At 44.5% G+C, this 14,836-nt stretch overlaps 1 protein-coding gene across 3 annotated transcripts in view; it reads right to left on the bottom strand.

Annotated features, from left to right (window-relative positions):
- Window positions 1-14,836, bottom strand: part of ZSWIM8 (zinc finger SWIM-type containing 8) — an 83,165-nt gene that overhangs the window by 1,296 nt on the left and 67,033 nt on the right. For 2 of the 3 annotated variants that reach the window (XM_053304990.1, XM_053304991.1), the window contains 4 exons: window positions 14,594-14,762; window positions 5,977-6,150; window positions 1,626-1,745; window positions 881-1,059 (listed from right to left, as the gene is read on the bottom strand). In XM_053304990.1, coding sequence (XP_053160965.1) covers window positions 881-1,059; window positions 1,626-1,745; window positions 5,977-6,150; window positions 14,594-14,762 — 642 coding nt within the window. Of the gene's footprint in view, window positions 1-880; window positions 1,060-1,372; window positions 1,529-1,625; window positions 1,746-5,976; window positions 6,151-14,593; window positions 14,763-14,836 lie in introns of those variants that run through there. The other variant, XM_053304992.1, reaches the window with a different exon arrangement.

Here is a 14,836-nt window from a genome sequence, read left to right as displayed (position 1 = left end):
AGGTTTTGTCATAAGGCCCAACAAAATTTTGAACCCAAGTCTCCTTGGCCATAGTTCAGCACTCTAGCTGCAAACACACCAGCACTCCAAAGAGGGCTAACAGGCAGACGAAAACCCAAAACATGGAGCAACAAGACTTGGCGGGGCAGGTATGGGTCATGGCTTTCTGTGGTGGGGGGAACAATACTGTAACTGTAAAAAAAACCCACACATCTCCACTTTCTCAGAATGACTCATCTCAACATTCAAAATTGGAGGAGGGGCATGAAGAATCACATCTTCTAAAAAGTGGGTTGGGGCATGTTTGGTCTTGTACCGTAAATAAATAAATAATATTTATTTATTTACTTACACAGTCAGACAGGTGTTATTGACTGGTTTGTTTTATCCAGACATCGAGTCCTTCCCAAGGACCTGGGATGGCTGAATTTTATTGACAATGTTATTATTATTATTAATTTGATTTCTATACCACCCTTCCAAAAATGGCTCAGGGCGGTTTACACAGAGAAATAATACATAAATAAGATGGATCCCTGTCCCCAAAGGGCTCACATTCTAAAAAGAAACACAAGATGGACACTAGCAACAGTCACTGGAAGTACTGTGCTGGGGGTGGATAGGGCCAGTTACTCTCCCCCTGCTAAATAAAGAAAATCACCATGGTAAAAGGTGCCTCTTTGCCCAGTTAGCAGGGCAAATAATATAAATATTAATCAACTTTCTCACTAAGGGAGACAGGCTTCAGAATTGTGACTATAGTCTCTGCACCGATCAAATAATATGCTTTCAAAACTGGCAAGATGAATCCCTGAAAGGGATATTCATAAGTTGGTGAAGCAGCCAGCTCACCCAACTGGGAATGAAGAGGCATATGTACCTGTATGTATGCTTGCTGGCACCTCTGTACCAACTGATGGAAGGCCGGTGTGCGTAAGTGGTTGTGGACATGAGCAGGATTGAGCCTCTGCAGAGATTCCATGATGATCTCTTGCAGCACAAAAGGGCTCAAGACTCCTTTGGCTGCACCAACACAAAACTGATGCACATAGTTTACACCTGCAGAAAGAAAGAGGTGGTTACACAGTGGAGTGAGAAGAATAGGCAGAAGCAGAAACAGCCCCAAAACTGATCTTGAACACACACACTGTTCCTGGGCAAGGGGCAGAACAAGTTAATTGCAGTACCAGAGCTCACTTTAAGAAAAATATGACTATCACCTTCATTTATTTTCTACTTACTAAAAAAGACAAGGCATGGGGAACCCAGTCAAACCCACATTCAACTTCCCATTTTTAAAAGCTGGCTGTTTCCAGCTTACAACCATGGAGCTGTTGCCCCCAAATGCTTGTAGGAAGATTTAACTGCTCACTTCTGTGTCCCTCAGAAAGTCTTCAATTTTGTACTGGAAGCTATGCAAATTATTTCACACTGGATCCTCTCCATGAAGCATTTTGGAGTTGTATCTGCAACTTTTTATCCAGGGGGCCAGGAACGGTATGAACACAAGGGCAAATCGGATGAACATCTAGGATAGTTACATTAGATAAGAACAGAACACATCACCTTGCAATGGACAGAACCCTCACTCCCATTCATGCATGTCTTATTACCTTGAACCTTACCTAGTTTGGCAGCTAATCCCAGGAGCCATTTCACATCTTCTGTATAGGGTGGGCTGCGTGAGAAGTTATTGGGGTGGTCATTGTGAGCTCTGCGGCCAAGCATCTCCAGGGCCAACATCCCTGCAGGAAAGAGTGGATTCACAATATTTCAGGCAAACAAATTCAAAGCTTACAAGACTCAAAAGGCTAGCATCTGCCCACTCATTGTACAGGCATGAGCTGGAGGCAAGGGAAAAGCCCCTCATGGCTACTTCCATCAGGTTCAACTTTCAGACCAGATTAACAGATGCCTGAGGCCTAAATAAATGTTGCTCACCATCATATAAAGAAAAGCAGTTTCAGGAGAGAGCAAACAAATTGATGTGTATTTGTTAACCCTTTTCTCACCTTGCAAGATCAACATCTTTAAAGCTTGGGGAGACTGGCAGAGAAGCAGTGACAAAGACAATTTGTTGGTGCGTGTGCATATGCCAGTTACTAGGTAGGGTGGAGCAGGAAAGCAATGAGTGGGGGAAGCTGATCTATCAACTTTCTTTAACACACACACACACACACACACACACTGAATGCATCATTTATTTTATGGCTTCAAGTTCAACTCGACTTCCCAGTTTATTTTTTAAAACTTATACCCTGAATTTCATTTAGAAGTTTCAAGGTGGAACTTTTGCTGTCTCCCTCAAACGGGTGGCTGGCTTACCCTTCCCTCTTTTCCGTGAATAGTCAAGAAGTCTGACGACATGAATCTTTCACACACCCTCATACCCAGCTGAGCTTAGATCAGGCAAACAGGTACCTGGGATTTTCCATTCACTACTGAGCAAAGAGAGCATCTCAGACCAACAGGGTTCTCCAAACATCAATACTGAAAGTGCCTGAGGCTCCCTCCATGATCAATAAAAGTGGCTGAAAGCTTCACTCTAGGGATCCCTCAGTAAGGAAATTCAGACTTGACAAAAATGGTGTTCTGAGACCAAGCTAACCATTTAAGACAGATTCATCCTTTGGGATTGATCCCAAGCTCCAGAAGGCTTAACAAGCCAATTCTTCCCCCTGCCTCTGCCGTCCTTACGATGGTGGGAACACAATCGTGCCATCTTACCCCAGTGCTGAAAAAGGTAGAAGATAGCAACTATTCTGCCCTCCCCCAATAATGCTGCATTTTATTTGAAAGGCGTTAGTTCACAAGGTAAAGCTGGAAGCAGCTCCTTTGGTTTCCCTTTAAAACATAACATAGGAAGCACCATTACCTTCCCATGAGATTTCCACAGCTGAGCTGTGCTCTTGAGCATCAATCTGTATCAGCAGCAAGTAAGTTCCCACTGCAGGTAAGCCTCCACAAGTGGAGAATTCAAACTATCTAGGGACTATTTGAAATAGAACTGCACCATTCTCCAATCTCCCCCATTCATCGTGTCACCATCCCATCCCAATCCAAGAACTCCAAAGATGGCACCTCTAGAATTTTTTTAAATTTTTTTGCATTTTAAAAATTTATTGGCTTTTACAATGACTTTACAATCCAACTACATTCGGCACCTCTAGAATTCTAGTTATAACTCCGTGTCAATTAAGGGGGAGGAAAATCAGGATAGCTCTGCTGATTGCAGGTTAACCTGGTCATTTATTCCTGGGCACAAAGAGGAAAAACAAGATATTTGTTCCAAATAAGAATGCACTATATTTGTTTTTCAGTATTTATAATGTCTTTGTTAGAGTCAGACTACTCTGGGCAGGAAGTGAGAGGAAGGGAAGTATATTTGTGATTGTTTATGATGTCTGTGAGGTTTTTTTCCTGCAAAACCCTAAAAATTACTAAAACTTGCAACACGCACACACAACCCATCCACCTGATGAACACTGGAGGACTGAACTCTATGCCTCTTGTTGTGTATGGCAGCGTACGTTTCATCTTCTTCAGTTACCCAAAAGAACAAGAAGCAGGTTGTGTTGGACCTCTGTGCTCAACCAACTGAATTATCTATCTATCTAATTCTCCTGGGTGTGCCTTGGAATGTGCGTCCCGGTGCCCAGCTGATTGGCTGGGCAGTGGACACGCCTGATTGGCTGAGGCGCACCCAGGACGCGGAGGCCAGAGATGGCAGTAGCCTGGCCTGGCCGTGGAGCCGAGGCCCAGGAGTGAGGAAAGAAAGTGTGTGTGGGGGGGGGGGAGGCAGAAGTGGCGGTGGGGAGGAGAGGCGGCTGGGCCCGGAAGCCGAGACTGGGGCAGAAGGTGGGGTGGAAGAGGTAACCGTCGGCCCCAAAGAGCTCACAGATGCTCTGTGCGGGGTCGGCTAGTTACTATTATAATCTCAGAGCACTCCAGAAGAACCCAGTGACTTCTATACATCTGAGGAAACTGATTTTCCATTTTCTAATCAAGCCAAACAATCAGTAATGTTTGTACAGTGTCGGGTAACACCACTATCAGGCCCAAAAGCACATGTAAGTGCATTGAACTTGAAAGCCTTGCAATGCCAGCAGGGTCATGAGCCATTCACATCTTGGTAGTCAGTCAAGGAATGCCCCCTGGCATCAAAACCTTGGGAGGCTTGTGGATTCCTCACAAGAAAAAGTCTCCATCACCTCCACCCACTTGAGCCAGTGGTCAATGAATGCTCCACTCACACATTCTGATCAGAAGAGCTCATCGTGGATGCAGCAGCTGAGTTTCATGGGCCTGCCATTCCCAACCAAATTGCTGGGACCCATGGCCTCCAATGCATGGGCCTTGTTCCACCGACATCTCCTACAGTAGAGTTTCTTCTCCCGTTTCATGGGAGATATGCTAAGGAAGATTTGGCTTCCAAGAATTAAGATGGTGGCCATCGATGATTAACTAGCATAGTTCCTTGATAGGAACCAGAATGTGTATGAGTTAAGGCAAATGCCAGTCTTCAGCAAAAGACTACACATGTAAACCTCATGTAGTGAAGAACCTAAAAGACTATCAAGTCCCACATCATATGATACTCAGTTAACTCCTGCTAACTTGGCCAAGAGGCACATTTTAATGTGGTGGTTCTTTTTTATTTAGCGGGGCGGGTGTGTGTGAGTGTGTGTGTGTGTGTGTGTGTGTGTGTGTGTGTGTGTGTAACTGGCCCTATCCCCCCGCCAGCACAGTACCTCCAGTGATTGTTGCTGGTGTCTATCTTATGTTTCTTTTTCGATTGTGAGCGCTTTCGGGACAGGGATCCATCTTATTATTTCTCTTTGTAAACTGCCCTGAGCTATTTTTGGAGGGGCACTCTAGAAATCGAATAAATAAATAATAAATGGCTCAATTCACATCAGCTCCAGAAGTACTGCAAGGCCATTTGCTTCTGGTTTTTGACAATGCCTCTACATTGACCCATACCAACTACTGCAGGCGCAAGGGTGGAATGCTTGATAGAAGAGGCACACTCTTTGCAAGGAAGCAGATGATCCTGGCATCCTCAAGAGTGAGTTGTCCGAAAGGATCCCAGAACAAACCCACCAACTGAGCTCTTTGCATCCACATACCTTGCCAAGCTGCCATTACCTAAGTGAGATCATGAGGTATGGGTGGGGAGGCAGATCATAGTATCCCAGCACTTGCTTTCTATCTCTCTCCTCTTGCTTTCCTACCTCCAGTATCACCAACAAATCAAGACAACCCACTCCTAACTAAAGTCCTAATGTGACCTATCCAGAGTTCCTGGCACTTAGATCTGATGGTGTTGAAAGTGGCTCATTCCAGCAAGCCTTGGCTTAACAACTCAGATTGTAGTTTTTTGCTCAAACTCAAGCCAAAAACTCCCTGAAGTTCAGGGGACTAATTCAGAGTGAGTACGCTTGCAGTGTTAACTAGCCTACAGGAGCACTTCAGCAATTACATGGACTGATGTGGAACATGTTTCTTTTCTGGCTTAAAGATTAGGGATTAAACTGCTCAGAGCTCAGTAGACTATCATGTTTTCTACAATATGAAGATTAGCACCAAACACATCAAAAATGTCTGCTTTGGCCACTTCTTGCCAGTTTTGCCGCTAAGCTATGGCCAGGTCAGTTTGGCTTTCCTATCAGCCAAACATCCTTTCCTCTCACACTCACACTGCTCCACATAGTCATAACTCTCATTGCATCAACTGGAAGGTGTCTTGCCACCAAATCCTCCATAACATTTGCCCCAAATGCCCCTGATATCCTCCTCCCTTTGCTGACCTGTGTTTAATTACGCTTTTGACATCATGCTAACCCCAACACTATGACTTAGTAGTGTGATTATTTTGCCTCCCCAGGGACCCTGGCACAGTAGCAGATTCACACACAGTAGCCCTGTCCCGAATTCCTGGTGAAGGGCCACAGGAGATAAAGTAACTGTCCTTACCAACTCGGTAGGCAGAGTGGAGGTAGTGCAACCCTTGAGGGCTCACAGGCTGACTGTGCTGCTCATCCTCTGAAGGAAAGCCCCCCGTAACAAGGGAGCTGGGTTGAGTAGACAGGCTCGTCAAGGAAGTCCCTTGAATTGCTGGGAATGTGGACCCCGCATGAACACTTCCTACTGGAAAGAACAAACAACAGCATCAAGGAGAAGGATCGTTGGCACCACACAGTTTCAGGACTTCACTTCCATCCTCCCCAATTGGTATCAGTCAACTGTAAGAGTAATGCTAACTCATTGGAAACAAAGACAGAGCTTACACGAGGAGGCCCAGAAACAGAGGCACACACAGTTTTTAATTCTGCCTTAGAAGCCTTTGTAAAGAGAAGGTAGTTAAGTCAGTTCCCATAGAGTTTCTAAGATAACTACGTTTCCCAACATCTAAGCCATGCTACACCATCTTGTTCCTTTGCAGACTGTTGGAAGCAGTGAAATGATGTTTCCAACCAGTCTGTACACTAGCTATGGAATAACCGCTCAGTATGCAATTTCAAGGACCCTCCCCACACAAACTTTGAACACATAGGAATATTTGTACCAAGTTCCCAAATATCCACCTAGTTTAGCAGTCTGTCTCCGACATTAGCCAGATACACATACATTTTAGCCTATTTTAAAACTGCTTACTTCCAGCCTCTGAAAGGTTTAAAGTATTGACAGCCTAAGTATGAGAAGTATTATCTCAAGTATTCTACCTTAACTGTTATTTCTAGTCTCACCCTAAATCCTAAAGACACAGAGTGAGCACTAGTGCACGTGGAAGCTAAACTAACGCGCACCTCTGGAGTTCGGATACCATCTTTAGAAGTGACTGTCCACACTGTGCTCCCTCTTCAGAGCTCCATTTCTTTACCCTTCTACTCTATGCAGCTTTCAAAAGGAGCCAGACCATGACTTAAGTACTGAATCAAGGTAGCAATTGCCACAACTTTCCATAAAAGCCAAGAAAGTGAACTCAAAATATTTGGCCAGCAGGAAGAAGAATCCAATACAGAACTAGTGGAACAATAGGAGAGGAAAAGATAAGAGGACTATTGTGGGAAAGATGTCAAGCCACAAAGGAAAATGATCTAGGATACATGAAGGGACTACAGACAGAGAACATGACGTTTTAAGTTTGGAACCGAAACCTTGTCCTGGTCTTGGACCTTTTCTGCACTCTCTTCTCTCCTTACATTTCTTAGTAAGCTCAGTCATGTGTCAGATGCTGATGGGCCCTTTGGTTTTGCTGGCTGCACCACAATCTAAGAGGTTAAACATACCACAGACCACTACCACTACCACTACCACTACCACTACCACTACTAATAATAATAATAATAATAATAATGTACTGCTTTTCAACAAAACCTTTAAAGCAGTTTACACAGAAAAACACAGACAGCCACCAATGGAATTAATAGAAGGTACAACATGGGAGCAATTTTTATAGAATGTAAAACTCTGATAAACAGGATTGCTGAAAAATGAAATTCTATTACAGAACTCATGATGCCTATAACAAACATCTCTTTTATACTCTAAACATTCTGGGAAAGGGATGGTATGCCAAGGAGTCTTGTTCCTGGAAAGGACAAGGGGGAGAAGGGGGAGCTAGCCCCACTTGAGCAAATCCCAGTACTGCAACAGCTTTATTTAGCAGGGAAGTAAAACTGTCTACTAGAAAGCCTTGAAAAGACAAAGAGGTGAGAAGTCATCCTTCCCTGGCCATTCACCCACCTCATCCTCTGAGAGGGGATGAGGGAGAGTCTCACCAAACCCCATGGGCAGAGCAAGTTGGAGTTGAGCAGTGAGTAACAAGGTTCTCTGTGGGAGAAAAGTAGGCTGGGAACCTTTGTCCAAGACAACCTCATGGAAGTCTGGAAAGTCCCAAACAGAAACTACAATAAAGTGGGAGCTTTTTTCTTTAAAGCTTTTGTCGCAGGGCCCTTTTGCAGCTCAGCCTTAAGATCTTTATTGATGGCAGTTTTCACCCACTCTTCTGAGCCAGGATTAAGTGATTACTTATTGGCAAGGAAAAGGAAGCTCTTGCTTGAATTGGAGCAGGCAGTGGCAGGAGATGGATTTAAGGTATCCCCACTAGGCCCAGCTTGAGATACTCTTCCCCTAGGGGAGGGGGCTCTGGTCCTAGGAAGCAGCAGTGGCCAGCTCTTTAGTCTTGACCCTAACATGGGAGGAAGCTGAGAGAGGGAGCACACAGACACCAATCTCACCCATTCTCAAGCACTGCCTCCTGGTCAATGAGAGACTTAAGCAGGAAACTAGTGTTGATGGGTCCTGGAATATCCTCTTCATACTGATGTGTGTACACAAGAAGGGCTGGATGGTGGCTACTGCTCACCAGGGTCACGCGTCAGCTGGTGGATGACCTGGGCTGCAATGCTCATGCACAAGACCCCTGGTGGCATCCAGAAAACACAAAGCCAGGCAGGTGGGGATAGCTAACACCTTAGAATCAAGATTCAATCCAATTTGTACCGACTTAAATATTGGGCCAAAACTAACAAAGTGAAGTTCAATAGATACAAATGTAAAGTCTTACATTAGGGTGAAAATATGAAACACACAATTATGGGATGGAGGAGACCTTGCTTAGCAGCAGTACATATGAAATGAACCTAGGTGTCTTAATGGTCAATAAGTTGAACATGAGCCAGCAGTGTGATGCAGCTGCCAAAAAAGCTAATGCAATCTTAGGCTACATTAATAGAGGCATTCAGATAACGAGATGTAATCATTTCACTCTATTCTGCACTGGTCAGACCTCACTTGGAATATTGTGTCCATTTCTGAGCACTGATAAATTGCAACGGCTTCAGTGGAAATCAAATCAAGTTGGTGATGGGTCTGAAAACCAGGGAAGAGGGAAGAGCTGGGTATGTTTAGCGTGGAAAAGAAAAGTGATAATGCAGGGAGAAATAAACACACAAAGTTTGTGTTCAGGAATAACTGTGTCCCACTATATCTACATTTTCATTTGCAACCAAGTACTCCAGATTGCCCATCTTGGCTCAAGAGGTTTCTGCGGTTGGCATATGAACACCTGTATGTGGTGTCCCTTTCCACAGTGCAATCAAAACACTGATGCTCAGATCTCCATACTGAGCAGTATATAAATGCTAATAGTAGCCCCTGAACTAATTAAGATGTTTGTCCACAGATTTTAAAAAGGAACTCTCTCCTTTTCGTATTTTTGTACCATTCTAGGAAATTGTCCCGAATACTACATTTGTCTGAGCATCTCCCCTTTTGGTAAAGTTATCGTGTACCACTTGTCAACAGCATCTCTTCAACACATTGCTCCTATTCAAGTGAGTCCCTGCCCTTCTGATGTCTAAGCATAATGCGTTTGGCTGTCAAGACAACGTGAAAGCATCATATCTTTTTGGTAGCCAAATGCAGGAAGCCCTATTCAGTTGGTACCCAGCCTAAGATTGTGTGTGTATGTCTCATGGAGAGGGAGATATTTTGTGTCGTGTAAAACCTTATGTTCATTTCTTCCCCAAACCATGCAATAACCAAGGAATGCAGTTGACCCAAGGCCAGCCGAACACATCTTCTATTAAGATGTGTTTGGCTGGCCTTGGGTCAACTGCATCTCCAGCAGTTGCTGTTGGCAGAGAAGCATAAGGTATGAAAGACAAAGGCACAAAAGCAGTCCAGAAGCCAATATGCTCTCAACAGTGTTTTTGTTGTGAGGTGCAAATCCCTTCAAACTCCAGATATAATCACGTTCACTGGAATCATTGCATTAAGCTGCCTAAGGTGTCGTGGGCTTGATATTGGTCAAGGGTGGACAGGCAGAGTTTTATAGGATCCATCACCAAACAGGCGATCACCCAATGTGCAGGATTGCACCATGCAAAACAGTGTAAAGTTATAAAAAAAGAAGACATATTAGAGAACTGACTTTCCTACCAATCCCCTAACTATGATAAGTTATATCATTACACTACAAGCCAAGAGAGGAACTTTCCCTGCTTACCACACTTAGGCACAATACTAAGTAACATTCCTCCCCTTCCAAACATGAAATTAAAAAGCTCAAATCATTTATATAAAGCGTACACTCTGTTTAATTGGCAGGATGAGGCAGTATTCAGCATGTTCATCAGCTGATCCTCAAAGCAGATGTTCACTAAAGTTGCCAAAAAACAAAAACAAAGGCAATAACTCTATCAACTTTTCTAGCATACTTTCTCAAAGGGATATAAATGAAACTGTAAGTGTTTCAATCAAGGAAACAGTACCTTGAGAATCACTGCCTCCAGTTTACTGAGTAAACAAGCATGACCATCAAGTCATTTTGAAGTAGAATAGCTAACCCTCCACATGCAAGACCCTTGTTTGTTATGTCTTTTTGTAAGATAGAATCATTGCTGAAGTTACACTGAGTGCAGCAGGAACAGAGAAGTTACCTGAAGGAATATACTTTGAGGCAATCAGCAACTTCACAGTATTAAGCTGAAATCTGGTGACACAATTCCATTGGATTAAAAAATTGCCAATTATGGAGAAGCTCATCATTGCCAATTATTTCAGGGAAGACCATCATTGATCAGGGAAGGATCACTTCACTTTCTCTCTAGTAGAGAAGAATCATGTCTTTGCTCCTCCTCCGATTGCCGCCATTGTTGTAATCTCGGTGCTCCCCCAGCTATACCCATGCACCGGCGGGGCATCTCCCAGCTGCTACTGCGCTATGCTGGCACACACATGGCCTGTGTGGAGGAGGAGCAGGTATGGACCTGCTCTCCTCAGTTTTAAAGGGGCTGTGTAAGCTCTCATTTTTAGAGGGATGTGCCCACAATTCGGACACCAAATCACTTTTCAAGCATATCCTAGTGGGTCTTGGGAAAAGAAATGCCCTGTTCTGTCTTCATTTACTGGACTTATTTCTGTCTGCCATTTAGCACAGGACCTAAAATATGCAGAATGGTCTCCAGAACAATGTACTGTTATATAACAAAGCGTGATGATTTCATACAGCCATTACTCTCAGGGCTTCTCTCCCCACACCAAGGATCTAGGGCACGAAACTTGAAAATCTCTAAATCACTGGCATTTAAGGATGCCATCATGTATTATGTTTATAAGGCCAAACTAGACACCAATCACAGCCCATTGCAACAGAGTCGGCAACCACAGAAAGCTGGATGTACAAAGATATTCTTTGGCATCCACCTTCCATCTCTACAAAAAGAGATTCTCTTCATTGTTTGCTCATTGAGAAGCCAATCCATTGTCCAGTTCTCTTTCCAGAACATCCTAGAGTTCTTGTTCCACAATAATCCACCTGCTCAAATTAAAGAAAGTGTGTGGGGTCACAACAACTGGAACACTCCCAATATCTTTGCCAGACTCTAGAATTCTTTTCAGCTACCATTTCCACTAGTAAATCTCTTGATCACAATCTGTCAGTTGTTTCAAGTGAGCTAGCTATACTTTAAGTGGCCTTCTGAACAAGACATTGAGACATCAGATGTTGCAGCCACAGTAAGAATTCAAGTAACCAAACCACAGAATCTGGTTGGAGACAAGGATTCAGCTGTGAGACCAGAATCAGTGCCAAATGTGCCTGGAGGAGAGATACTGCCAATAAAATGTCCAGACACACAGAAATCAGTAGTACCATAGGGTTAAAGAGGTACCCTTGGCACATGCTTCTCTCTTTTTAAAATCAGAGAGCTTGGGTGACACTTCATCTTTATCACACCCCTTATAGCAGGGGTGGGGAACCTTGGCCCTCCAGCTGTTTTTGAACTACAACTCCCACCATCCGCAGCCACAATAATTATGGCTGGGGATGATGGGAGTTGTAGTTCAAAAACAGCTGGAGGGCCAAGGTTCCCTACCCCTGCCTTATAGCATACTGAGGCCACCTTAACAGCTATTTTTCCAGGTAGTACCAAGTCTTTGGAACCCACTTGGACACCAAGGTTTACATCCCAAGAAGTTCACAGTCAACATCACAAGAGTTTTTGGCATACATCAGTAGCTCAGTGGTAGAGCACATGCTTTGCATGCAAAAGGCCTCAGGTTCAATACTTGGCATCTCCGGGCAGGGCAGACAAATATCCCTGCCTGAAACCCTGGAGAGCTGCTGCCAGTCAGAAGGAGCAAGTTAGGTGGACCAACAGCGTCACTCAGTGTAATGCAGCTTCCTATGGGTTTACCAACAGTAATAAAGCTGGTCTTGAGACCTTGAGTTCTGCAGCTGTTGCCTAGTAGAAGACCTGATGAATGAAGTAGCCTTCAAAGCCTGTTCTCACAGCAAAGTATGGAGGAGAGAAGAAAGGCTTAATCAGGCCTGCGTGATACATTTTCAGCAGTGGGAACAGAACTTTACATTATGCTTCTTACCCAGAACTTACAAGGAGACAGAACTTGTTTCTGCATAGGTGAGGACTTTAATTGCTGTGTCAGTACTTTCTGAAAGTGACCCGCACTATAGGTGTCCAGGTGACAGGGAAGGGAAAATGGAGTTTGCTCACACATATGGTTGAAATAAAACAAAGATAGGAAGTAAAAAAAAAGACCTCTGCAAACCTGGGCAAAAAGACATCTTAACTGGTGATGCTCTTATATTTAGCAAGGAAAAAGTAAAGACAGGTTGCTTACCTGTAACTTATGATCTGAAGGTGATCCATTGTCAGTCATGAGAAATAGGTTACTGCACCTGCACAGGGACCTCACGGATGGATTAACTAGGTCCTCACTGGCACCCCTCCCTGCCGTGCATCATGCGTGGCTTTTTCTGGCAGCCGGGCACCATTTTGTCTCAGTTTCTTGGAGACCCGTTTGATGACAGTATACCCACACAGCGTGGGATTCAGTGATCAAGGAGGGAAGTCAGTCTTGTGATGAAAATGCTCAGCGGCAAGGTATGGGTGGGTCTCATGACTGACAACGGATCACCTCCAGATCATAAGTTACAGGTAAGCAACCTGTCTATCTGGAAGTGATCCAGTATCATCATGAGAAATGGGTGACTAGCTAGCTTTTTCTCCTGAAGGAGAGCACAGCCATATCACCACTATTGTAGAATCCGCTTGAGCACTTCTCTCCCAAAGTTGGCCTCCACAGCAAAGCATAAATCCACAGCATAGTATTTGATGAAAGGCAGGTGCGAAGACCAGGTGGCCGCACCACAGATGTCCTTAAAACGGAGGCCAGATAAGTGCGCAGCAGAAGCAGCGTACGCTCTAGCGGAGTGCGCTTTGATGAGTTTGGGAGGTTGCTGTTCCTGTAACTTGTATGTGAGGAAGATGAGCTCCACCAACCACTGGGAAAGTCTCTGTCTGGAGACAGAAGGACCCTTATTCTTGCCCTTAAATAAGACAAAGAGCACCTTAGTATGTCTAATATCCGCCATATGTTTCAGGTAGTAGAGGAGACAGCGGTGGACATCGAGGGAGTGCAAAGCCTTGTCTAGGCGAGACTCAGGATTTCGGAAAAAAGGAGGGAGGGACGATATTTTGATTCAAGTGGAAGTCCGTGACCACCTTAGGCAGGAAAGCAGGGTCAGTATGCATCACGACCCTATTAGGATAAAATTGTGTGAACGGTGCATTGGCTCACAAGGCGGTCAGTTCACTTACGTGCCTAGCGGTGAGACAAAATGGCACCTGGGTGCCGGAAAAAGCAACGCATGAGGCACGTGCATGGCAGGAAGGGGTGCCAGTGAGGAGCTAGTTAATCCATCCGTGAGATCCCTGTGCAGGCACAGTAACCCATTTCTCATGATGACAACGGATCACTTCCAGATCTATTCCTATCCATCCCCACAATGCGTCCCTCCCAGTGACTGCTGCTGCTCTCTCTCTTGTATTTCTTTTTAGGTTGCAAGCCATTTTGGGACAGAGAACATTTCCCCCGCCTCCACTTACTTTGCTATGTAAACTACTTTGATAACTATTTTTGTTGAAGAGCAGTATGTTAAACAAGCTTATGGACTAGCTTAAAAAAAAGAAGCTGTAAGGCTCAGTTTAGGTAGACAACGTTCTCAGAGATGCCGCTCTCATGGGAGTCAAAACAGAACTAAATAGGAGAAGACACATCCCACTCTCTGGAGAAAGCACAGGGGAAGTGTCCTTCCTTGTCCAAGGGGAGAAGCAAGAGCACCAACTCCTGAGCTGAAGATCTGTCTAGAAGGTGCCCGAGACTGGTATGCATGTACACAAAACCCAGCTGAGAAATTGCAGAGAGATAATGGAGAGGAAGGGAGATTTTGGTGGCCCAATTCAGAGGTTCACTGGAAAGCAGAGTAAGCAACTTCTATCCATTGTGTAGTCCTACTCTTTCCATGTATGCTTTAGACAAAGTGAACATTTAAGACATTATGCCTAGGAGTTTATTCAAGGTGAATGTCTTCCTCACACAGATTGCTCTGCTCCTACACACTTCTGAGGGTCACAGAAACATGAAAGTAGCCCTGTCTCAATGCCATAGCAGAATATGCACACGCTAGGCAGAGCCAGGAATTACATTGAGCTATAATGCTAAGCTACCTTTTCCCCGAGCACACCTTCTATACAAGAATAGAAAGACAGGAGACACTTACTTGCTACATTGGAAGACAGCGACAGGCCTGTCTCCGCATGGTACGGATGCACAGCAATCTGCGTCATGGATGGGACAGGCACTCCAGGAAATGACACTGCTGTAGCTGCCAGAGACGGGGTAGTTACCGAGTAAGGGTACTGTGCCCCAATGAATGCTGGGTGGACACCCTGCAAAGAAAAGGAAAAAAAAGGACAGAGTAATCCTGCCTAGAACCATTTTTATGAGGTACCAAAGCACCACC

The sequence above is a fragment of the Hemicordylus capensis genome, chromosome 3 (assembly GCF_027244095.1).
Source record: "Hemicordylus capensis ecotype Gifberg chromosome 3, rHemCap1.1.pri, whole genome shotgun sequence".
NCBI classification, from domain to species: domain Eukaryota; kingdom Metazoa; phylum Chordata; class Lepidosauria; order Squamata; family Cordylidae; genus Hemicordylus; species Hemicordylus capensis.
The sequence above is the reverse complement of the archived record's forward strand: the minus strand, read 5'-3'. Positions and strand labels throughout refer to the sequence as shown.